Source organism: Notamacropus eugenii, chromosome 5, assembly GCF_028372415.1.
Source record: "Notamacropus eugenii isolate mMacEug1 chromosome 5, mMacEug1.pri_v2, whole genome shotgun sequence".
In the NCBI taxonomy this organism is placed as follows: domain Eukaryota; kingdom Metazoa; phylum Chordata; class Mammalia; order Diprotodontia; family Macropodidae; genus Notamacropus; species Notamacropus eugenii.
In genome coordinates, this window is record NC_092876.1 from 426,771,735 (window position 1) to 426,798,340 (window position 26,606).

At 35.0% G+C, this 26,606-nt stretch overlaps 1 protein-coding gene across 2 annotated transcripts in view; it reads left to right on the forward strand.

The window, feature by feature from the left end:
• Positions 1–22,115, forward strand: part of PAXBP1 (PAX3 and PAX7 binding protein 1) — a 42,350-nt gene extending 20,235 nt beyond the window's left edge. Inside the window, exons 8-18 of one of the 2 annotated variants that reach the window (XM_072615067.1) lie at positions 1,964–2,105; positions 5,124–5,223; positions 5,316–5,431; positions 12,715–12,914; positions 13,868–14,012; positions 15,135–15,256; positions 15,529–15,605; positions 15,949–16,015; positions 17,953–18,099; positions 19,028–19,182; positions 20,430–22,115. In XM_072615067.1, the coding sequence (XP_072471168.1) occupies positions 1,964–2,105; positions 5,124–5,223; positions 5,316–5,431; positions 12,715–12,914; positions 13,868–14,012; positions 15,135–15,256; positions 15,529–15,605; positions 15,949–16,015; positions 17,953–18,099; positions 19,028–19,182; positions 20,430–20,547 (1,389 nt within the window). In that variant the 3' untranslated portion in view covers positions 20,548–22,115. The remainder of the gene's footprint in view (positions 1–1,963; positions 2,106–5,123; positions 5,224–5,315; positions 5,432–12,714; positions 12,915–13,867; positions 14,013–15,134; positions 15,257–15,528; positions 15,606–15,948; positions 16,016–17,952; positions 18,100–19,027; positions 19,183–20,429) is intronic. The other variant, XM_072615068.1, reaches the window with a different exon arrangement.
• Positions 22,116–26,606: the final 4,491 nt, after the last annotated feature.

Below are 26,606 nucleotides of genomic sequence, written 5' to 3' on the forward strand. Positions count from 1 at the left end.
TTAATGTTGTCATGAGTCATCTATCTTGGAACTATTTTTGGAACAGAGTTGGATTATAATCTTGAAGATTCAGATCATTGATGATACTGCAAGGACATTGCTTCAGTGCAAGACTACAAATTTGATCATTCCTCTAAGTTTTCCTCTTAAAGATGAAATGTACAACAGTATAAAGTTCTAATGCTTCCAGATTTTAAACAAAGTCAGAATCTCTAGCTTTTGTTCTAATTTCTAATTCTAATTTCTCAGTGTCTTGTTTTTCCTTCTACATCCAGCCATCATCCTGGCTTCCAGCTTAGTAAAAAGACATACTACTGAAATAATACTTAGTTGTGGGGTTTTATTTGTTTTTTAAAGTTTGAAGAGGGAAATTATCTTGGTCAAAGTCATTAACGTAAATCTATTTACACTTAAGCTTTGAGTTATATAGCTTCTTTTGTTTGGTAGAATTTTCTGTGGATTTTGTTAAAAGGCTTCCAAAATTAGGAAAAATACATTATCAGAAACTTAACCAAAAATTTGAAAAATATATGTTTACATTAATTCCATTAGAGAAAGTAGTATTATCAGGAGTAAAGCATGAATTTTGTAATTTTTTACAAAATACGTTTTGTCTTCAGTCTTGTTTCTTGTGAGCTTAAGCATACTTAATCTTTGTTCTTTTTTTTTATTGTTGAATGAATACACATAAAATTTTTTCAGAGAGTAGAATGTTCTTTGTCAAAATGTAACCCAGTTACTGTAATCTCACCTATAAAAACTGGTTCATGGTAGATCCCAAGTTGTTGGGTTTAACTCTTAACAACAGCAAGTGAAGACATGGGGACGTTGTTCCCCCATCATTAGGGCTTGTTCAAGAATAAAATGACTGCATCATTCTCACCTTTCAGTGAACGTTTGCTTTATTTTGTTCTTGCAGTGGAATCGTGCAGATGTGCTTTGTACCTGCCCTTTTGTTTTTGTTTGGTTTTTTTTAATTATCCATCTCCAGTCCATTCCATTCAACAAGCTTTTTTAATGCTTGGGGTCAGTGTTAAAAAACAAAACCCAAAAACTCTTGAAGTATTTTCCATTTATACTATCAAGAAACCATAAGTTCTGGCTTACTTGTGTGTAATGGTTAGCTGTTTGTGGAATCTTTGTGACACTTTTATTTGCAATAATAGGATTATCAAGAAATAAGCATTCGTTTCCTTGTATTTGACTTGCTTTTATAAAAGCTTTGGTGCTAAATGAGAACCAGTGACATAATTAACTATAAAAGTTTTAATAAACTAGAAGCAGAGTTCATTGATTTCTTAACCTGATAACTCATGTGAAAACTCACTGTCTTATAATAAAATAAAGGAAATTAATTCTTTGGTGGCAAGAGGTGGAACTTCCTGGCTATACTTTTAAGACATTAATGCCTCATAACAGGAAATCCTGGTTGCTAACAGAGAGGTTAGTGAAACCTATTGCAGTAATATTACCCTGTTTTTTGACAAAATTTCTTGATTAAAAGTTCAACAAATCACTGAGTTATGTAGTATCTGTAGGTTTTAGGGCAGTATTAAGGTTATCTTAAATTATTAATTCAGTTATCTTTTAGATTATTATAAGAAATAGATGATATACATACAGCATAGTATTTTTTTTTAGCATTGCCCAGTGATAATTATATAGTTGGCTTCTTCGTATTTTTGAGAATCAGAACTTAACTGCTGAGAGATTAATGAAGCACTTTAAAAAAATTAAGATAATCTAAAAAGTATGGTAGGCAAATTTTATTCGAAAATAAATATTGAAAGAGATTTTTGGAATTGTGAACAGAATTTATGTGTGAATTGCAGAAGCAAATTAATTTCTTCTATTTTTTAAATTACACTTTTTATTCTGACCATAATTAGGATACTTTTTCAGAATTCTTGGATTAGTATGGAACCCCCGAATACTTAAGCAGCTAGAATTTGATGTTACGTAGTGTGTTGTATTTTTGCAGGTGCCACTGATTAACGAACTTGAATCAGCAATGCATCAGCTGTACAAACAGCGAGCTTCCCGCCTTGTCCAAAGACGACAAGATGATATTAAAGATGAATCTTCGGAGTTTTCAAGCCATTCAAGTCAGTCCATCTTGAAGGTTTTTATTATTCATTAAACAACCTTGTTTATACTTAGTGCAGCTTAATTGAAAAGTAGATATCTCAGAGTATTTTTTAAAAACCAGTTTCCTTGGTCTTAAGACAGGTAGATCTAAAAATAATATCATAGAATCAAAATGTATTTTTTAAATTCTGCATCACACAAGAACTCTGAGATTTTCACTATTACTTTTTGTCTTACGATTATTTCTTTCTTCTCTAGTCATATTTCTTCTTTTCTTTAAAGTTCAGTCAATACCTCATATTCATAATGTTTTAATTTGAAACCATCTTGTCTTTTTTTTCTCTTTTTTCACCGTACACATAGTAAGTAATATTACGTTAACTTGATCACACAAAGGAAGTTTGAAGACTTCAGGTGCTTGAAAATGAAACCACAGTTTTATTCTGTTAAAACTGTTACAGTGTCAGTCAAAATGTAAAACTTCAGCTTTGTGGGGTTCAGTCTTTTTTTTTTTTTTAATATCTCTTGGATAAAGCATTTCTCCATGTTTTTCTTTTTTTTTTTTAAACTTCCCTTTCCTTACTTTGCTAACTAGCATACTGAAATGCTTTGTGATACTTGAAATTGTAGAGTAGAATGTTAATGAATTTTAGTCTTTCTGAAGTATTCACTTTGTAAATGTAGTGGAGCTATTTGCATATTTATTTTTTCTACCGTGATATGGTCTTATATAGTTGGTCAGAAATACTTTTTCTTGGTCAAAGAGTGGTTTAAAGGAAAAAATAATGTTGTTAATTTGAAGAGAAGCAGTAGTTAATCTTTGGTTAGACAGACGGAGCTGAGACTCATTTCTTGTCAGAAAGATAGAGACAGACACACGCACATACAGTTGCTAGTTCAATCTATAAAAATAGAGCTCTATTAATTTTAAACCGTTGAGACCCTTTTCTTTTTGCCCATGCATTCTAATGTGTTTTTAGATGATCAGAAATTTTGCTGGTGTGAAAATCTAATTTCTGTTGCCTTTTTTTTTTTTTGGTCTAACTAAACATTCCCAGTGACTTTCTCTTTCTGAAAGAAGTGTTTGATTAACAAAATAGGCATATTCTGTGAGTTTGGGAGAGGCAAAGAAAAGGGGTAACAGCAGTGGCTTCCAGAGTAAAGTGGCCTGAGCTGAGATTCCCCAAATGTCTTTTGAGCTTCTGTTTTTGCTGTGTTCTGATGTTTTACAGATTTTGACTTCTGCATCCCACCCTAAACTTGATTTCTGTAACCTAGGCCTTTAGTCATTCAGTAATTAGTGACTTGTTCATGAGAAATTTCCCTCTTAAATAAAGTAATTAACATGAATTGTTCATTTTAGATTCTCTAAGCAATTTCCATTGCTACTTATAATTTACTTATCAAAATGTATTCACACTAGTTAAGTGTTGCCTGTAGTATGTGAGGGATGATATAGGATAATTAGACTGAAAGTTTTAAGAAATAAAAATGAATCAAGGAGTGAATATTATCAGAAGATTCAAGGAAAAAAAATGTAGGAAATAATGAAAATGTCTCTTAACACTTCCCAAAGCTGTGTTGGCATCCATTAGAAAGATTTTGAAAACTTGTCACATGGACTGTCTGCATAAATTCATCGATACTTTTGTATAGTTCTTGCTACCTTGAAACAAACTCAGGGATAGGAACAGAGACAAAAGGATCTCTTGACTCAGATGTTTTCCCTCAAAGTAAATATTTTTGTAAAGCCTATAAATGGTGATATTTAAAATGTTATATTACTCTCCCTACTTTAAATCATTAATTTATTAAAGTTTGTTTTTAGGAAGTATGATGGTTTGGGTGCCAGGGAGTTTCTTAATTGAAGTAGTCTAGCGATTTGGGAAGTTTACAGAGCTAGTTGAGCCACAGTTGGGGCGTTCATGATTAAACCATTCCTCATTACCCTAGTGAATAGAAAGAGATTGGATCTACTATTGCATCAGTATAGGAAAGTCAGTGGACCAACGCAGGTCGACACCTTCTCTGCAGCTTGCCGTGTTAGAAGATTTCCTAAAGCAAAGGGAGATTAAGCAGTTTGCCCCAGGAACTTGTTAGAGACGATCTCTGACAGAGATGTTCTAGAAAACCCTGCAGACCTGTCTTAGGGCTTTAAGAAATAAAAAACTTTTAACTTCTACTTTCCGTAATAGGACATTTTGAGGGAGGCCATTTTTTTTTTGGTTTGATTTGGTTTTCCTGCTGTTGATTGTCATGGTTTTGGACTAGCCCAGAAAACAAGAGGTGGGAAGAGGGAATCTCTACAGTCTTTAATTGGTACCTTTTTATTCTTGTGTTATTTCTTTTCTCCCAATATCTCCTCATTTATCTCCCTCCCACTCCTATGCCATTTCCTTTCAAAGACTCATAATTAAGATATTTGGAAATAGGGGTGAGAAAAGTATAAAAGGAAGAATATTTTGGGATGGTGAAGTTGGACTTACTCAGATTCTGAACTTCAGGGTTGAGTATTGCTTCTCTCCTTCATGGTTCCAAAAGATAGTTGTAATTAGGAAATCTAATATTGTTAGTATGGGCCAAAATTTAAATAGTAGTTAGACCACAAAACTGTTTTCCTGTATCCTTCCCTGTCTTTCTTTGCTATTTTTCATGTTATAAGTACACAACATTTGAAATCTTCTTGCTTAAGGAAAAACATGTTTTCTTTGTTAAGTTAGGCAATATGGATTTTTAAATTTTTTTGTGTGTTCATAATAGCATGCACCATTTTCAGTACTTAAGACCTGAAAAAAAATGAAAAGTATTGTATATGCCTAGAGTTGTTGCCTCTTCTAAAAGGTAATTCAGTTGTTCTACTCCTTCCTCTGCCCCTTTTCCCAGGAACACAGAGAAATATTCAGGTTTGTTAACTGGAACCAGTCACACTGTATTGAGATTAGCAAGCAGTCTGTCATAGTAGTTTGTTCTATGCAAACTCTTTCCCCAGTATTGTTGATAGGAGGCTTTTAATTTGAGTCATTGATGTCTTGCAGATAAAGCTCTGATGGCACCAAATCTTGATTCTTTTGGACGTGACCGAGCCCTGTATCAGGAGCATGCAAAGCGTCGGATTGCAGAGCGAGAGGCCAGAAGGTAATGTTTTCTCATCCTAGCGATCATTGTATATGAGAAGCAAGTATTTGTTTTATCTGTGTTGGGGGAAACTTGATACTGTTTATGTTTAGGACCCGTCGCAGACAAGCCAGGGAGCAAACCGGCAAAATGGCAGATCACCTTGAAGGTCTTTCCAGTGATGATGAAGAAACATCAACAGATATTACTAATTTCAGTCTGGAAAGAGGTTAGATATTTGTGTACTTAAATATGAAATTTGGAAAATTTCTCCTTGGATAGAGTGGATGATTTGTGTCAAAGCCAGGAAAGGCTTGGGTTCAAATCCAGCTTCTGCCTCATCCTGACTGGGTGACTCTGTCCAAATGACTTTACCTCACAGGACTCTGGGTAGCTCTGTAAGACTGATGGTTTCACAGAAAGTACTGCCCTGCCCTGCCCTGCAGTGAAGGGCCAAGCCCTATCCCTTCTCTGTTTTTTAGCCTTTTGTTTCTTACAACGAAATAAAAACATAGAGACTGGTTGGTTGGTTTGTTAAGTAGTGGCTTTTTGTTTTTAAACTAAATATTAAGCTATCAGTTATTGAGGAGGTGGAGAAGAGGTCTTTTTTTTTTTTTTAAGAAGGGCATTGTTAAATAATAAATGATGCCAATAAAAATGGCCTGTGCCAAATCAGAAAATGAGCCCTAAGACTAATTCAGATTAGATTGGTCCTGCAAAAATGTTCCTACTTAGGAAAGTATTATATGATTTAGTAAAACAAAAACAAGAAGAATCAATGCTGGAGAGATAAATTGTGTTCACATAATTCAAAATGTTATGTTTTCCACCAAAAGGTTTGCTCCATAGGCTTTTTTGTCACAGATTTTAGTGGGCTACAGGATATCCATAAGTTGCCTCTTGGAGTACAGGTGCTGGCTCCTGATCCAGAGGAACCTTGGATGCGCAAAATCATTCAAGATGCTTTTTTTCTTTCTCTTTCCTTTTTCCCCCTTTTCCTATATCTCAGTGAAAATTTCAGGATCTAAGGGCAAAGCTTGGAATCTCCCAAAACCAGGACTGCTAATTAATATGAATAGTGTCTCTCGTGTCCTATATTTACTCTACAAATATTTCTGCTTTCTTCCTGCCCTGGCTCCTTTCCTGGCATATGCTTATTAACCATAGGAATTCCTATGTCTTATAAGGAATTTGGACAACAATAAGTTGTCCAAAACTCCCAGAAATGCAGGTTATAGGAAGGTAGTTGTAGCGCCAGTGCAATATTCACAGCGCCCATGGTGGCCATGAACATCTTGGCATAATTCTTGAATCTCAAAATGCAATAGACTCTCCCCATGGAAGACAGAACCAAGACATTTATTCAGACAGCAGAAAACCAAATCCATCGCAGTAAGAAAAATCTGCACACAATAGTAGTGCACAGGACAGCACCATCCCCAGGTCTTCCCCCTTGCTGGACTTCCCACAAACCAACTCCCTTAGACAAAACCACAATCACAACATCACTCACTAGCCAGCTGCCTGCATCCTTCCTAGCACTGACTGCTCTCTGACCAATTTCCTCGTAGCTCTGCTCTAGCTTCACCTCTTTCTGTTCCACCCATTCAGCAAACTCCTCCCACCAAAGGCTCCATGTGACTCAGGCAGGTCGCATGGGCCTATTAATGGATATAAAAGATCTCCCCGTTTAAGTTGCTATTACAGTAATGCAGTATCCTGTGAGACCTGCCAGCCGTCATCTAGATAACTAGGGTTTTCTGTTTAACTTTTCACCCCACTGAGTTTTTTTGAGTAGCTAAGGTTATTGTAGGAAGACAATAAAATGCTAATGCCAAACTAACATAAAGGAATGTAGTGTTGCCAGTGCTTATCATAAAATCTGATGCTGTGTACCTCTTGATTTTGACATTTGAAGGAAAGAAATTATGTGCCCCAGATCTCTTTCATATATGGATTGCTGTGACCAGAACATCATCACATAGTGACCTCTTTCGTGTTCCACATGAATAAAAATGTAACCTTTTTTCTACACAAAAAATATCAATATTAGTTGGTTGGTACAATTCCTGAAGAATATGTGACCATTCTTATCATGCAAATAATTTAATTTTTTGAAAGGTAGCCATTTCACATATATACGTTTTATATATATATATATATATATGTATGTATGTATGTATATAGTCTTTGTGTAACCTGATTAGCCATACTTTTTTTATTTTCTTTGAAATGCTAAGTTTAAAAAATATGATGAGAATTGGTGGACCCAGTTTACCTCACAGTTCTGAGCCATCCTGAGTATCATAATGTTTTTCTGTTGATTGCTGTAATAGAATTGTATCACCAGGTACACTATACCTAGTCCATTTCTTGTTGCTCATCCTTCTTGGCCTTTCTGCAGCATTTGTCACTATGTAGAACCTTTACCTCTTCCTGGATACTTATCTCTTCCCTGGATTTTCATGACTCTTTTTCCTAATTCTCTTTTCTTTATCTTTAAAATAAAGGAGCTGGAACTGATATCCTGTTAGCTCTAGATCTGTGAATCCTCTGATCCCTTTACCTGCCTGACCATTTCTCAGCCGTCTTTGTAGGATCTGTCAAGACTCTCTTCCAGGCTTTCTTTTCTCTCTCTGTATTCTTCTTTCTTAGTAACTTTATCAGCCCTCATGGATTCAACTATTACCTTTGTGCAAATGACTGAAATCTACATACCCAGCTCTTGTATTTCTCCTGAGCTCCAGTTTTGCATTTCCAAATGCTTGCTGAATATTTTTACTTGTGTGTTATAGATATCTCAAACTCAACAAGTCCAACATAGAACTCATCTTTTCCCCTAAACTCACCTCTTTTCTTAACTTCTCTATTTCTATCAAGAACACCACTATCTTTTAATCCCCCACTTTTACAACCTACAAGTTACCTTTGACTTTTGTCACCCCCCCATCTAGTCATTTGTTTCTTTCTAATAATTTTACATCCAAAACATTTCTGATATCTATTCCTTTCTCTTCACTTACACAACCACCACTCTAAAGTTCAGGCCCTCATCGCCTTTCACTAGCTTTTGCAAAAGCCTACTAGTTGATCTCAAGTTACTTCTCTCAGTGGATCACTCTAGGGTAAAATGAAAACTTCTCTAATATTTGAACTGTTTCAAGTCTATCTTTACAGGGTTAGAGAATGCGTTATTGTGTGTGGTTTGTCCTTGATTCTCAAAGAGGATCATGATATCAAGATGATGACATGATTTGGCAGTTGACTTTGATTTGAGTGAGGAAGTGCTTTGCAGGGTCACCAGCCTCACTCTCTCCTCCAGAGTCAGGGTCCAGTGGTCAGATATTCAGGACGAATGAAGATGCCCCAGGATGCAGTGGGAGACCCTGGCCCTTTTACGCTAAGGTCTTTTCAAGTTCTCACTTGAGTGAGGCAAAACCCTTTCAGCGAATTGGACTATTTAAGAAGTGAGTCAAGGCATGGCCCCCTTAATCAAAAAAAGAAATCAGACTCGGAGGGAAAGACCCTCCAGGTTGCTGGTCAAAAGAGAAACAGTTACTATTTACATTCACTCCGAGTCAGGAGGGCCCCAGTAAGTAACCACTAAGTGGTACTTGAGCAACCCGTGAGTGAAATTGGGTTTAAGGCTTGTTTCAAAATTTACCCTCCTTTGGGTAGAAGACCCTCAGATAATAGAGATGATGACATAACTTGCAGTTGACTGACTTGAGCAAGGGAGGGCTGTGCAAAATCAGGGAGTAGTCTGAGCTACCTGAATGGGGACCCAACTGGGCAACTCAGCTACATCTCCCTTTTCTTCTCCTTCCTTTACCTTAGGGTGTTCTGCCCAAAGGAAGTTAAATTTTGAACCAAGTCTTAAACCTAATTCATTCTAGATCTCATGGATTGGACAAGGCCCAACAGTCCCCTGCTACAACTGGCTGAAGTCACTATACCTGGGAGGTACCATCAGAAGGGGAACTTTTACACTGATATTTTCCTGATTCATTCATTCATTGACTATTTACTAAGTACCTTCTTTGTAACTGATTTAGTCTTTCCATACTCAGTGTTCACCTTGCCCAGTGGCTTACAAATTCCTGTATTGACATAGGTACCCTCCCTGCCCTCCTTCCCTACTATCTCTCCCTTGAGCCTAGCTTTCCAACAACCTATCACTTTATATCTTTTTTTCTAAAGTAAACTCATTGAAAGAGTAATTTTAGACTTCATATCCCTACTGCCTTGGTTTCCATTCATTTCTTTTTCCCTTGTAGTCTGGCTTCCAAGCCTAACATGATGCAGACATGACACTCTCCAAGGTTGCCAGCGACTTCTTATTTGTTAAAGTTGATGATCTTTTTTCAGTACTCATCTTCCTAGCTCTCTCTGCATTCCACATTATTGATATTCCTTCCTCCTTATTTCTACTTCTTTTTATTTCCTGGTTCTTCTACTTGTCTGACTGTCCCTTTTGGGTTTCCTTTGTTGATTTATTATTTTTTTAGTGTTCATCTTCTTTCAAATCTCACCGAAGTCCCAACATTTTTAGTTGGTAGAACTATCATCTGTTCAGGCACAAAACTTGGAGTCATTTTTCCTTCTTCTTATCCTTCATCCCCCAGCCATACCCAGTCAATTGCCTCATTTACTCAGTGTTTCCTCCTTGACATTTTCATATCTTTCCCTTCACTCACATGGCTGCCATTAATTCAGGTACTTATCATCTCTTTCCTGGACTGGTCTCCATGCTCCTACTTCTACCTCTCATCATCTGACCCTTTACACAGCTGCTTTCAAAATAATTTTTCTAATTTGTGGGTATGATCCAATGTCACTCTTCTCCTCAGAAGCCTGGTTTCTAAAGAAAATAATAAACTTACTAATCTAGCCTCTAAGATTCTCTGATCTGCTTCTAGCCTGCCTTTCTAATTTTTAAAAAAAAAAATTAGTACTTCTATTTTTATATTACTTAATTCTTCTGTTAAACCTTTTTCCTTTCCAATTCCCTCAGTCATCTCTTAAAGGAAGAAAAAAAGAGGAAATAATAAACAATTCATCCAAACTTAACACAGACTTGACCAAGTCTGACATTGTACGCAGTACTCCATACTATTAGTTCTCACCTCTGCCAGGAATAGAGAGAGGCCAGAAAGTCACTGAACTGTGTGTACTCTATGAGAAGGCTTTACTCAGGGTACACACAAACAAAGGTATACACAGTTCAAAAAGATCGAATAAAAAGGGGGCATATGTACAAAAATATTCAATACAGCACTTTTTATTCTAGTAAAGAACCAGAAAAGGGTTACCCATCAATGGCCGAAAAATTATGTAATACAAGTGTAAACGTAATGTTATTTTGTCCTAATGTTGTGAAGAGGACACATTTAGAGAAACCTGAGAAGACTATATAAACTAATGCAGAGAAAAATGACCAGAGCTAGGAGAAAAATTTATAAAACAGGATGTTGTAAAAAACAACTGTAGAATGCTTAAGAACTTCTGACCAGGACTCCAGAAGAATTATGATGAAATATGACAGAGAGGTGATGGGCTAGAAGTACATGAGTCATATGTTTTCAGACATGGTCAATGTATAGATTTTTTTTCCTTGAGTATACTTATTTGTCAAGGGGAAAGGCAAGATGAAGAGATGAAAGTAGAGGTGGATGAGGGTACTTTATCCAACTACTGCTTCCAAAGAAGAGATGGAAGAAAAAAGCATCAGTAAAACTTTTTGAATGCGCAGAAATCAACAGAAAGAAGTGTAGAGGGAGACGCAACTCCTTCCTCCATGCCTCGAATTACCTTTTTTTTTTTTTTAAGTTTTCCTTTAACGCTTAACTAAAATGGCACATTTTATGTAGACCCTTTCTCCATCAACCCAAAGGGAAGTGTTTTCTTCTAATTTTCATAGAGCACTTTTTCTGACTCTTGTGTTTCCTGTGTTAACACAGTGCTTGGGACGTTTTCATTCAGTCATTTTTTTCAGTTATGTCTGACTCTTTGTGACCCCAGGGGAGGGGGACGAAGAGACTGGATTTGAACTCAAGAAAAGTAATCTTTCTGATGCCAGGCCCAGTGCTCTATCCACTGTGCTACCTAGCTGCTTTGCGCATAGTAGGTTCTTTTTTGAATGTTTATTTAAATTGACTGTAAGACTAGAAAATTATAATGCTTTAAAAATAATGGCAAATATCAACTATTAGAATTCATATGTCACTTAAAAGGTTATAAATCATGTCATATAAAGTATTTCATGTGATTTGGCCAGTACCACTGTGAGGCAGGTACTATAAATATTATCCGTATTTTATAGATCAGGAAATTGAGTCCAAGATTAAATGATTTGCATATATAGGTACACAGATATTAAGTGAGAGATGAGAATTTAACTCAGGTTTTTAATGTTGCTAAATCTAAGGGTCTTTTCCATTATTAATACACTCTCAAAAATATAGTTGTATTTGTGAATGAAAAAACCTTATTCTTTTTTTAAAAATTATTTTATTTGTTTTCAGTGTTCTACAATCACTTGCATATATCTTAGATTTTTTTCCCCTATCTCCCCACTCCCTCCCTGAGACAGCGTACAACTTTATATAGGTTCGACATATACATTCCTATTAAATACATTTTCACCTTAGTCATGTTGCATAGAAGAATTAAAATGAATGGGAGAAAACATAATACAAAAGAAAATGATCTGCTACATTCTGTGATCCAATTCCATAGTTCTTTCTCTGGATGTGGAAGCCATTTTGCCTCAAGAGACCACTGGGAATTTTTTAAGTCCTTGCATTGCTGTGAAGGGGCTAAGTCTACCAGAAAAATTCCTCGCACACTGTGATTGTTGTTGTGTACGAAGTTCTGGTTCTGCTTCTTTCACTCAGCATCAGTTCATATAAGTTTTTCCAAACCTCTCTGAAGTCTTCCTCTTCATCGTTTCTTACAGCACAAAAGTATTCCATTACATTCACATACCACAATTTATTCAGCCATTCCCCAATTGATAAGCAGTCAAAGGATATGAACAGGCAGTTTTCAGAGGAAGAAATTAAAGCTATCTATAGTCATATGAAAAAAATGCTCTAAATCACTATCAAAACAGCTGAGATAACACATCACACCTATCAGACTGGCTGACATGACAGAACAGGAAGGTGATCAGTGTTGGGGAAGATGTGGGAGAACTGGAACACGAATTCACTGTTGGTGGAGCTGTGAGCTGATCCAACCATTCTGGAGAGCAATTTGGAACTATGGCCAAAGGGCTATAAAAATGTGTGTCCCCTTTGGCCCAGAGATACCCCTTCTAGAACCGTATCCCGAAGAGATCATAAAAATGGGGGAAAAAGTCCCACATGTACAAAAATATTTATAGCAGCTCTCTTTTGTGGTGGCCAAGAACTGAAAATCAAAAAGCCTTATTCTTGATTAATTTTCATCAGGGTCCCATTGCTTATACTTACATAGTTAGTAATAACTCTAGTTGTGTTTCTTTCCTAGATCGTATCTCAAAAGAATCCAGTAAGATTTTTGAAGATGTCCTTGAGAGCTTCTATTCGATTGATTGTATTAAATCACAGTTTGAAGCATGGCGTTCTAAATATTTCACTTCTTATAAGGATGCTTATATTGGTCTTTGTTTGCCAAAGTTATTCAATCCTCTAATAAGGCTGCAACTTCTTACTTGGACTCCCCTGGAGGTGGGTAGATGTAAAAACACTTTTTTTTGTAATAAAATTGTCTGTTTGATTAAATTTAATCTTTGACTCGCAATCTCAAAATTTTACCCAACATATAATTTAGTTCCCTCCTGGAGTGATATGCAATGCTGCTTTGGAGAGAAGACACTAAAGATTACACTCATTTCAGTCTCGTGTCCCCAAATGACAAACTATCTGGTGCTTTACAATTTTTCAGCGGTTCACCCATTTATAGCTAGGTTATGAATAGCTGTGTCATTGTCCTCCTTCATGTCTATTCCAATATGCTGAAAGTTAGAAACCCAGTCTTATCACTCCACCTCGTAGGTAAAAAATACTTATCAATATTTTTGAAATTAGAGATAACATAATCTCATTCCCACGTTCTTGATTAATAAAAACTTGATACTTTGAGGGTAACAGTAATAGGTACATTATATAACTTTGGTTTGAGAATATGTTGAAGTTGTCATATAAAGATGTCTTTATATCCTTAGTTACAAAAATTTTGGAAGATATGCCTTGATATTTAGTTGCTCCTAATAAATATAATGCCTTTCATTTTTATAATGTTGTGCACTCTTCAGGCTGTTTGCGCATACACTGATTCATTTGATTCTTGGCAAATATACCTACCCCTACTTATGGGGTAGGTAGGGTTAGTATTCTCTTCAGTTGTTATGGAGGAAAACCAAGACACAGATTGAAATGACCTGTCCAACACTTCACTTATTTTAAGCAGCAGGACTAGAACCAGCGTCCAGGCGGCCTTTTTGTTTTCACTTTTTAAACTGTTAATCCACTGCTAAATGTAAAAGTTGCTCACTTACTGTTACGATAAGTGGTTACTTTGGTAAACTGTTTTGTGTACTGAAATCCTTGTTGTATTACTTTACACATGACAGAATGATTTGAATATTTGATTCTAATGACATGTTTAATTCTTGCGCAAGGCAAAATGTCGTGACTTTGAGAGTATGCTGTGGTTTGAGTCATTGCTATTTTATGGCTGTGAAGAGCAGGAGCAAGAAAAGGAAGATGTAGATGTTGCATTACTGCCTACCATTGTGGAGAAAGTGATTCTTCCTAAGCTAACAGGTATGATTGTGTGGGTGTGGGTGCCCCTGTGTGTGCGTGTGTGAGAGTGCGTGCACAATATTGCAGTTGTACTTAGGTTCACCACCCTTCAGTACAAAATATAGAATGTTAGTGCCAATTCTACCATGCTTTCCTCTTTGTTTCTCTGAGAAAATGGTCCCCAAGTTTTAACTTGAAATTTGGTGTTCTGATGACAAATCAACCTTTCTGCTATCCTAGTCTTTATTTAGATTTTTATTCTAATGCTTTATCTCAAGTATAAAAAGTCCAATTTTTTAATAGTGATCTTCAAAAGAAAACTATGCAAAGCAATTAAAGGTTTACAAGCTTTTCCTTCCCTTAGTTTGATTCTTTATGCTATTGTGTGTTAGCAGAACAGACTTTTCTTGAAAAATTCCACATTGTAAGGCAAATCCTGGACGTTCTTAAGTGTTAACAAGTATGGCATTTAGCCAACTGGGAAATCTCAATTGTGGTTTCACAAAAGGGGTAGAAAACAGCTTTCTGCTAATGTCAGCAGGTTAAAATGACTAATAATCTTGTTCTATAGTTAGCTTTTTTCTATTCATAGGAAGGTATCCTGCCCAGTCCAAGATAACTGAGGGGACAGGAAACAAATGTCACTTGTGAAGCTTTAAGCAAGCAGACCACAAATAATGTCACAGGGTTTCATTCAGGGGATAGGGATGGTTTTAAAAAGGAACAAAACAATATACCTCTTCTGTACCTGGTAGTAGCAAAGGAATATTGACTGAGGATTGGGCAATTAAAGTAGGAAGTTAATGTTGTTTGAAGATGGGAAGAATAGGGGCATTTTCCAGGCATTTTCTTTGGATTTAGAGTGAGTTAATGTGATGAGACAGGCCAGGCAGCAGCAGAGAGAGCAAAGAGGCAAATCTCCAGGGGCAACAAGGAAGGGAAGAGGTTGCTCTTACAGCTGTACCAACCAGGACGGTAAGTGACAGAACCCATTTAATGTAATAAAGAGTATTTGTAAGTAGGGATTCCTGGTTATTAAAACTTACTGAGTATTTTTGTTTTGTCTGCTACTTGTCTATTTTAATTTTGTATATAGTTCGCCTTTATCTCTATATCCAATAAAACTTATTCTTATCCGAATAGGAATAGCTGAAAATACATGGGACCCCTTCTCTACAACACAGACAACTAGAATGGTTGGGATTACACTGAAATTGACAAGTGGATATCCTTCAGTGGTAAATGCAGAAAATAAGAACACACAGGTGATTTATTTTCATTGCCTGTTGGGAAGCATTATGTTCATTTAGGTGGCTTCTAATTTTCCTTTTTGGAAATATGAATGGGTGTGTTACAGTTTATATGTCTACGAAAGATCATTTTCATTAAAAGTAGCACTTAGCAACTTTCATCAGTTTAAATCTTGCAGCTTTATTCAGACATTGAGAAATGTGTTTCTTATAAGTTGGCACAGTATAACAAACCCAAAGATTATAATTTTTAAATGGCCATCAAGTTTCTTTTTTAACATTTTCAGCTATATTTAAAGGCACTTTTACTAAGAATGAGAAGAACTTTAGATGATGATGTATTCATGCCCTTGTATCCCAAGAAGTAAGTTAAATTTATTTATTCCCTACTTTGCTGTTTTAATATGTAGTTATCATTTGATTTTAAGGAGTTTCAGACTATTGGATAGTGTGGTGGACAGATTGTTGACTTATAGGTAATAATATTTAATCATTAATCTTCCATTAATATCTGCCAAATAAAGTGTATTGTTTTATCCCATAAATGTCAAATAACTTTCCTAAAAATATATAATTAATTGAAAACCCTTTGCTGCCTTTTAAACTTTTTTTTGCCTGTTTTCTTGTGTCATTGTTCCATGTTTACGTCATCTGGCTTCTAGAATAAAATATTTCAATTACTGTTTTTCTCTCCCTTTTATATATAGTATCTTGGAAAATAAAAACTCTGGCCCTTATTTGTTTTTCCAGCGACAGTTCTGGTCTTCAGTAAAGGTAAGTGACTATGACATTCTAGGAATTTGGAATTAATTCATAAATGCTACCACTCTAAAACAATTTTATTAGTTAAGAAAATCACCTCTAATATAAATAATTAGATATTTATAAACAGAAAAGCTTCTATTTGAAACAGGCTCATTTGCAGTTTTGTTATTTAAAACGCAAAATACTTTTCCAAGAGAAACAGTGTTGGTTAGATTTCTTGGCTAACCCAGAAAAGTCTATTTATAAACTATATAGAGTAACTGAACTCGTTTTTTCACTTTTTCCTGGCTATCGAGATGGCCCTCAGAAATTTTTAAAAATCGATTTTAGTAACCCACCACTGTCCTTTCTCCATGTCTCTTCAATCTCTAAGTATCTGATATAGTTGTAGGATAAGTTTCTACACCATTCCTAATATGTTTCAGAATTACTTAACCTTTCTCTTTTGTTATTACTTCATTGTAGCTGATCACAGACATCAGAGAATAGGTTGTGAGGAGGACTCTTCTTACTGAGCTTATTCATACAAATATAAATGATTGTTAATTGCCTCTTAATATTCCCAGAATGAAGTGAGATATTTTGGATTTGATTTGTTGACAGAGACAACTATTGAATTGGACAGGAGTCTTCCTTGAGAGCTTGACTCTACAATCAGAGTCCTGAGCTATTTTTAAAATTTGACAAACAGCAATATTTATTTATGAAAGCTCTAAATTTGGAGTCAGCAGAGTTGTTTTGTACAGTTGTTTTCAGTCATATCTGACTGTTCAAGAATCCTTTTGGGGTTCTCTTTGCAAAAATATTGAACTGGTTTGCTATTTCCTTCTCTAGCTTATTTTACAAATGAGAAAACTGAGGAAAACCAAGTTAAGTGACTTGCCCGGGGTCACTCAGCTAGGAAGTGTCTGAGACAGATTTGAACTCGGGAAAATGAGTTTAGGCCTGATACTGTATCTACTGCACCATCTAGTGGTCGGAGTCAGTAGAAGCTTGGGTGCAAATCTTTACTCATTTGTAAAAGGAGGGCGAAACTGATAATAGGAATTGTAATTTAGGGCTATTTGTGAAAAATCATTTGTAATAAAGTACACATAACACTTTGTATCCTTTCTTCAGCCATTGAAGCTGCATATTCTCTAACAGCTCCAAGTGTTTTCATTGTCTTTTCATAAGCAATAGCAGCTGGTTCCCTATGTGTATGTTGGGGGGGGGGAGGCGGGAATTAGACTTTTGTATGTGTTGGCTATAAATTTGTAAGATGTTTTAAGTTTAAAAAACTGAAGCCTTCAGAGGTTAAACTCATATTCAATTCAATAAGAATTTGTTCAAAGAAATTTTATGATTGAGACTTTTCAAAATTACTTTTCATTTTATGTTTCTTGTAAACCCTGACAAAATCCCTATTTGGATTTTTTTTTTCACACTGAAGTTGGGGACTGTGTGTAAAAGGAATTTATAATCAGTGTTGCTAATTTATATGTAGGTAAGAGGTTTTTCAATATTAAAGCAGTAATAGAATGGACTGAATATGCTTTATTTGTTACGAATAAAGCATGAGTGAGTTACAGTCTTAAGATATATCAATTTATTTCACCTCTCTAAAATTCTTTTTTAAAAAAAAAAATTATTAAAGTGTTCCCACAAAAGTTCTCCATTGCTTCAGAGTGCTATGCAAGAGGGAACTTGGGTTCTCTAGTCAATGGTAGCACAGCTGAAGTTCTGGCAAGACCTGTCAAGCTGGAAAGGCTTCTAAAACTGCCTCTTGAGGTCCTCTGTACTTTGGGTTAAGTCATATCCCCTAGTGAAATATACTGATTCATTGCTTTTAAATTCTAAAATAGTTTTGCCCAATACCAGCATTTTAAAGGTATTTTCTACAGCATATGTATATACAACCTAACTTCTTATGTTATCTCAGTTCTTCAATTTGATTTTCTCCTCAGCTATTAGGAAACTTTCTCCAGTGGTATGGCATTTTTTCAAACAAAACCCTTCAAGAACTATCCATAGATGGTTTGCTGAATAGATACATCCTTATGGCTTTTCAGAATTCAGAATATGGGGATGACAGTATCAGAAAAGCTCAACATGTAAGTTAACCATTACTATTAAGTTAGCTATTAAGTATTTTATTTTATTTTGAATTTCAAAAAAATTTTGTACAGACCTTTTGAATATTTTATGAAGTCCTCTACAACAACTAGGAGAAGACATAAAAATGTAGGATTGGAAAGTAACTTACCTAGACAGCTAGTTCAGATCCCCCATAGCATCCTGTGTGCCACATTATTTCTAAATAAATGTTGGTGGTAATTAATGGGTACTTTTAAGTACTACCAAGGAGATTAGTAATGTTTGATTTTATTTTTTGAATATTGATCTTTTAAATATTAAAAAAATAATTATTAAATACATTAACTACAGTATGCTAGGCAAAAAATTGTTTTTAACAACCACTTTGTTAAATAGCCATTTAACTAAATATGGTTAAGTAATCATAAAATAAATTGGTTATCTTAATATTTTCTTAAATATGTCATTTCATTTGTACCAAACTCTTCAAGGGAAAATATTTTAATGCTGTTTTTTGATGATTCTGCAGTTGACGTTGAAAGATGCTATGGGGCAGTTTTGTCTCCTTACATTAGTAGCATTTTCTTTCTGGGACAGTTTTATCAGTTACGATTCTTTTTGTGACTTCTAAAAAAGTACTATGGTCTTTTCATTTCAGTTGTACTCATCAGTTTGTTATCTCTGATTTACAGAATGTGATCATTAAAAACATAACATAACTATGTCTGCATTAAAATTAAAATGTTCTTTCACATGTTGGCTTAGCTGAGGTTTGGAAACTCAGCATATTTGAGTTCCAAACATGAGTATACTTCTAATTTAACTGTGTGACTTTGACTAAATCAATTAGGCTTTTTTATCTTTATCTAGAAATATATTGCAGGATTTCTAGTTGGATAATTATTATTTTCTAACCCTGCTCACCATTTTTTTCCTACCCTACAGGTAATCAACTGTTTCCCCAAACAGTGGTTTGTAAATCTGAAGGGAGAAAGGACTATATGCCAGCTAGAAAACTTTTGTAGATACCTTGTTCACCTGGCAGATACTATTTATAGAAATAGCATTGGATGCTCTGATGTAGAAAAAAGAAATGCAAGGTAATTATTTCTATTCAGTTAATGAAGTAAAGTAGGGATCATTTAATCAAATAGTATTTAATTAGATATTTTAAAGTTGAAAGATATCTACTTTTTGGTTTTGAATTATTGCATTTCTATGTACAGATACACACACGCACACACACGGCGCGGCATAGTAGATAAAAGATTGACTTTGAAGTTAGGAAAATCTGAATTCTTGTCCTAGGTGTATGACCATGGACACGAAAATCTCTCAGTGCTCAGATTGCTCAGTTGAAGGAATTTCCAAACTAGAAGTTGCCTGTACTAGTGAAATCTTACTATTGAATCTCTTGCTCTTCAGAGGGAGGGAGAGAGAGAGAGAGAGAGAGAGAGTGTGTGTGTGTGTGTGTGTGTGTGTGTGTGTGTAATTTGGTATTGATTCTACTCCTAATCAAATTGTAATTATAATACATTTGTATTACATTACATAATTTGTACATAAACGTGTGTATGAATTGTGTATTAAAATTATGTCCATTTCATTCCCTCTGTTTTCAAGATAAAATTTAAGAAGGATGAAGCAAAACATTAAGGCTAGATTTGTTTAGGGTACAGTGGTAAAGAGGAAGCTGTGGTTACCCAAAAGTCATTGGGGGTAGAAAGGGGAGATCCTAAGAATCTTTTCTGGGCAGCTTATTTACTTGTTGAAGTACCGTTCATGGTCTCAATTTTGACTTGGCTGCTATTTACATATTAATAATAGCTAACATTTATAGAAAGCTTGATATTTGAACACATCCTATTTGCAGATGTAAATTGGATTAAATTCACTAGAAATACTTTTAGTAATTGTGAACTCTTTTCCCAGAATAAATACACTTAGTTTTTATTTTTCACTTTTTTTTTAAATTTTTATTTACCCATATCAACAGGGATCAGTTAACATGATTTAATGAGACCAATTTACTCAGTAATTATTCCAAGTGTGCAAGGAAAAGAGCTTAATCCTGTCTCACTATGAATTTTTAAAAGGAAAAATAAATTATGCTGCTTATAGTATGTAATCAAGTTTCATACAGTTTTCATTTGGGGAAAACGTACAGACTATATCAGACCAATACATATAGAATGTTGTAAGTTTTTTACATAAGCTTTTTTTCTTAACAGTATATTACATAGATGAATTTTTAAACTGAGTTTGTAATCAAATGTTTTTGTGTAAGTGTACTTATGAAAATTAACTAATCAAATGTTTTGTTACTTAAAATGTTTTTCTTTTTTAGGGAAAACATAAAACAGATAGTAAAACTTCTTGCAAGTGTTCGAGCTCTGGATCATGCTATGACTGTTGCAAATGACCACAATATGAAAGAATTAAAGTCTTTAATTGAAGGAAAATAGAACTTTCATGTTAAAAAACCTAATATGAGCTTTAAAAATCCATTCCTGATGTACAATTTTTGTATATATGTAAAGTTTCTTAAACTGTAAAGTATTGATTCTTGTTTTAATAGAGCATTATTATATATGTATATATATATAGTACTCCAACCGTAAACACAGGATGAGAAGCCCAGAATGATTACATGCAGGAGCACAGGAGTACAAGAGCATTTTCTTTATTGCCCATCATACCTCTTAAAGAAACATTTTGTAACCACATTCATATTAGCCATCTATTCAGTTCATTGTCCTCTGGTACACTGGTGTGTGCATATGATTGTATGTGCGTGTGCATGTGTGTGTCTAGGTGTATGTGTGTGTGTGTGGATGTCCATGTGTCTGTTTGGTATGAAATGTGTAAGTATGCATTTATTTATACCACCTGACAGTTAACTTTCACACTGGAAATTTTTGGCATTTTTCTACTACTAAAGTAAGCCTTTTGATAGCAGAAAACTCTTCAAATAGCAGATTGTCTTAGGAAATTCCTACATTATTGTAAAAAAGGGCTTGGTATAAGAGTCACATAATTAAGTGTTAAAACATCCTTCAGTTCAAAACAGATAGGACAAAGACAATATTCCTTCAAACTGAAATGGTTGAATTGTGGAATTTGTCATTGAGTTAATATAAGGTTTTCCTCCCATAAATTAGTTCTGTAGTCAAATGTGTGTTTAAAGGGAATGCTAATAAATGTTATAGAGTAGTTTACAGTTGGAATATGTAAATTGAACTTTAAAAACAACAAAAAACCCACCATCTGACTGCCTCATTCATGGTTCCATTCTGGCCAGCTCAATTACATATATATATATCACCAGTTTATTGTTCAAATCAAAATCCCACATATGTGAGAGATACATGCAATAAATACAGAATACACATTTCTGGTAAGTGGGTATATAAAATTTGTAGATGACTATCCCACTAAAGCAATTTAATATCCCACGGTCTTTAATATTTATACCACGTTGTAAATATTCAGAAATTTTGTTTCAAAGTTTACATTTACTTACTCTGTAATTTTCAAAAACAAACTTTTTTAATATTAAGGAACAATTAGTTTATATAATCAGACATAAAATTAATATTTAGTAAAATAATACTTTTTAAATTTCCCTTTTAATGTGTCTTGCTGGTGGCTACTTTGGTTAGAATTTATGACACCGTTTGGTAAGAATATACTATTTCCAGACAAAACACTGAACAAATGATAATGTCAGCACACACTGTACTGTGCACTTGCTCAATGAATTCCGAAGGCTTTTGTAGGAAACATGCCTGTCCATATGCAACCAGTGGAGATTTTTGTACCAATTTGTTGACCTACAAACATTGGAACAAAACACTTCTTTACAGCTTGTGTAGTATAAATGGCTATGTTAGCATGTATACTATGGATGACGTGCACACCAATTGGAACCTAAAGAGAATGTTTTTATGATCTCACTGGATTCCCATTTCCCATTATCTGCTTTTAAGAATCCTTTCAATAAATTGTCATTGAGACTTTTCTTTTTCTGCAATCCATTCAGTTACTTTGGCTTTAGCAGCTGACAAAAACAAACCCCCATAACATTATTTTAGCAGTATGAAGTATGTCTTCCCCTTTATCCAAAGGGGTTTTTTTAAAAGAATAAGGACTTCATTATCATGTGAGATCAGCTTCCCATTCTGAAAGTCTCTAAGTGACATCCATATAGCAAAGTTATTACATTGTGTTCTGTAATATGTTCACATCTTTTAACACATTTTCCTTGTAACAGCCCTCAGATTCCCATTTTAAAAAACAGGAACTTCAACGGTAAGTAATTTACTTAGTACTTCTCCCACCAACACAGATTACCACTTTTCTGTTACTTGGTAAATGGTCTGTGAGAATTTCTGTGATTTGAAAAATTCATCTCCCTGCAGCGAGCTTGGTTTTATAAGGAACCTTGAGTAGAGATAGGTTTGGTTCTCAGACAACAGTACATCTCTAGGCCTGTACTGAAAACCTTTGCAGTCTGATTGGTCCCTGTAAAATACCTCCACACCATCATGAGGTAGTAGGATTATAGTGAAGGACCTTTAGTAAGATAGGTACACTGAGGCATGAAATGTTTTAGTGATGTAATCTGTAGTCACAAGTAGCACAGTGCCTGGCACGTCACATACAGTCAGTAAATTATTGTTCATTGACTGGTTTAACCTAATTCTTCATTCCTAGTTCTTATTCCCTTTCCAAAAGACTCCTAAGCTTTAATTTTTCACAAAATCTGGTTTTAGCTTTACAAATTTAAGTGAAATTGTTTGATTCTGTTAAGAAGTCCTTTCACTAAATGAAATAGAATTCAGTCTCAAAAGTCAAGAGTGTTAAGCTTTGGAATTACCCAGAAAACAAAGGTTGTTTTGGGTAATCCTAGGATCAAAGATTTAGAGCTGTAAGAGAACTTAATGGTCATCGAGTCCAACTTCTTCATCTTACTGAGGAAAAAACTAAGTGACTTGTCCAGGGTCACAGAACTAGGATTCATCCTTGAGGCAGGATGCAAACTCATGTCTTTCACATTCAAGTGCAGCACTCTTATCTGTTTGAATGTGCTGCATTTAAGTCCAGTGCATGTTGACTTTCAGGAATACCACTTTGGATAATTGAGTTTATCACTAAGAAAAAGAGATAGTATACTGTCTTTTAAAATGAATTTTAACTTACTATATTATATATTTTGACAGTACTTAACACAAGTTACTTAATTCTAAGCCTAGTAAAGTACTTTTAAAATAACTCAAATATTCTGAATCTTAGGTATATGAAAGTTCCAGACTTTAAAGCTATTTTTACATCATTGAATTCTTCATAGATATTGCCACATGTGTTAAGAAATAAAATATGTGCATAATGTGAGTCCTTAAAATGAGTTTTAGTCACAATAACATCTACCAAAAAAATAATGATCAGTTTTAGAAACATCGTGCTTTTTCCTTTGATATGATCAGCAGGGAAATGAAGAACCAGATTTCCTTATCACAGTAAAGATGATTTGATCACATGTGATATGTCTTGATACTGTCTAGATGGCACCACCATCATATAACTTGTGTTGTGACATTACTGAATCTTAGAATCCTTTTATGTTAACTCTATTAGATCAAGGTTCTTTTCCTTCCATGCAGTTAAAAGGTCTACAGAATTCACAACCGCAGGCTTATCGATTCATTTTCTTGTAATGCTTTACAGTTGCTAAAGTACTTAAACATTTATTGAATGTTCATACAAGATAATGGGCTGCATGCAGTAGAGAAAACAAAAATACTAATATGAACATGTAGAAGAAACAGAAAATAGGGAGCAACATGCAAGAGAAAGAAGACAGGAGTAGTGATTAATAAACTCAAACCGTATATTGTAAGGTCCACCTTAATTTCTTCTAGACACTGGGCAAATGCTTATTTCTGTGACTTAGGAAAACTCAACCTGGTTTATGGAAGAAATCAGACTAGGTCGAGAAACTTCAGTTCCTATAAAGAAAGTTTAAATCATCCAAAGAGAGGAGAGGAAATCTCCTGAACTAAGAATTTTACAGCGTCAGCGTCTCCTAAAGTCATTCCCAGGTTATATTGACTGGACGTACCATGTGTGAAATTTCTCCCAACTGAATCCACTGTGTCGTATTTTTCTACTCTTAAAACTAATAATGTTCTCATTTTGGAGCCAGGTTAGATACTACCAGTGGCAGCATACATAATCTCCCTCTTCCTCCTAACCACCACCATGTTGGCTATCCATTCAAAGAATATCAGAATTGGAAGGTACCTCAGAAACTGGAGTCCAACTGGCATCTGACCACGAATCTCCTCTTAAAGAGAATGGGGCAGGTGGAGCAGCAGATAAAGTGTTAGACTTGAAATCAGGAAGACCCAAGTTGAAAGTCTGCCTCACTTAGTAGGCTAGTCACTTAATATCTGCATCATTTTCCACACTTGTCAAATGGGGGTAATGACAGCATTTCACAAGGTTGTGAGGATAAAATGAGTTACTATGTAAAATACTTTGCACACAAACTGCTATGTTAGTTATTGCCCACATATTATAGGGCTTGGGCTTTGTAAAACACTTTATAGACATTTTATATCTAACAACAGTCACTAGATAGAAAGGACTTATATAGAAAAATATAGCAGTCCTTTTTGTTGTAAAAAACTCGAAACTGAGTAGTAACTAAGATTGCAAGAATGGAATGGATACTCTGCCAAGAAGTGATGAATGACTGATTCAAAAAAACCTGGGAAGACCTCTATGAAGATGCAGAGGGAAAAGAACAGAACCAGAGGAGCAGTCTGTGGAATGACTAAGGTAAAGGAACCCAACCTTTCAAAGACTCCAGAACTCTCCTAACCAATCAGTAATCAATCATGCCATCAGAAGACTGATGAAGCATGCTTCCCATCCTTTGAAGAGGGGACAGATTTGGGGTGCAGAATGAATCATTTTCAGATGGGCTAATCTATGAATTTGTTTTGCTTGCTGGGACAGGAGAATTCATGGGTAGTAGAGATGGAAAGAAAAAATTAAACATTACATAGAAGCATAGAAAAGGGCACATTTCTTACTATCATGGTAAATTTGAAGAATATAAATTGGACCTGTGACTTATGCGATAAAAATACAGGTTAAAACTACAGCACCTGTAACTCTTAAGAGTTGCTTTTAGGGAGGGCATTAAGAGGTAAAGTTACTTGCCCAGGATTATATGTGTCGTAAGTGGTACCTGAAGTCAGGTGTTCTTGACTTTGAGGCTTTAATATGCACTTAAACAAAACTCGTGTATAATAGAAATCCACTGTTTTGTATGCTATACTTTTTCTCTACATTTTAATAAAAATTAAAGAGAAAAACTTGCCATACCTTCAAAGCACCCTCAGATGTCACTGCTGCAGGGAAGCTTTCCTAGGACCTCTGGTCACAACTGGCACCCTCCCTCAAGTCTCTCACAGCTTTATTTCTCCTCTCTTGCACCAAGTGATAACTACTGACATTTCTAGGACATTTTTATTGTTTAGAAAACACTTGGCATTCAGTAAAGCTGCCTTCTGATGCCCAGCCACATTTGGGAAGTCACTATAGGTTCTCAAGAGCCTACATTCTTAAAAGCTGTTCTAGCCTATGACAAATTCTGGGAAGTTCCGTGCAATTGATAGGCTGACAGACTATATCCGGAGGGAAAACAACATAATTAAGGAAAAGTTCATCAGGCTGCAAGATGATGAAATTTTTGTTGTAATACCTGTAAAGATCATCTATGAAACCCTAGAGATGATCTAGCACTGGAAAGTTGGCAAAATTCTTTGCATGTATTATTTGATCTTCATGACAAATCTAGTAAACTCAATAAATGCTTGTTGAATAAAATCTTGTGAGATTTTACAAGTATTATCTCCATCCTCTGATAAAGAACTTAAAACACAGAGAAAAATTAAGTGATTTGCCAGCAACTAGTAGCTGTCATAGATGTGATTAGAACCCAGGAGCTTTTTTCCTCCTATTATTTTTCTGTGTCTTGAACCATCTTCCATAGCTACCACCTTAGTTTAGGCCTTCACCTCACACCTGGACTAGTGCAATTATTCTGTTTTGGTTTTTTTTAGCCTCTAGTTTCTTATCCCTCTTTCCCCCAATCTATCTTCCATGTAGCTGCCAAATAAATACTTTTTAATCTTGATTTTTTCCTCAACTTTAATGCCAAAAATTAATTTCCATACAATTAATAAGAGATTCTCTACTTAAATGCAAATCTCTATTTCATTCCACTTGCTTTTTTTTAAAAGTATATAATAAATCCTACATTATTTTCACAACTGTTATGCTTATCTGCTTCCTTCTGAACCGTACATTTTAAAAAATGTTTCAAAAGCCTCATTTTTGGCATCAATAACTTTTCCTGTTCCTGTTATTCCCCCAACTACTAACCCCACCCATTCCTATTAACTTAGAGAAATAAAGAAAATTTTAAAAAAAGAATAACTTGGAATAAGTA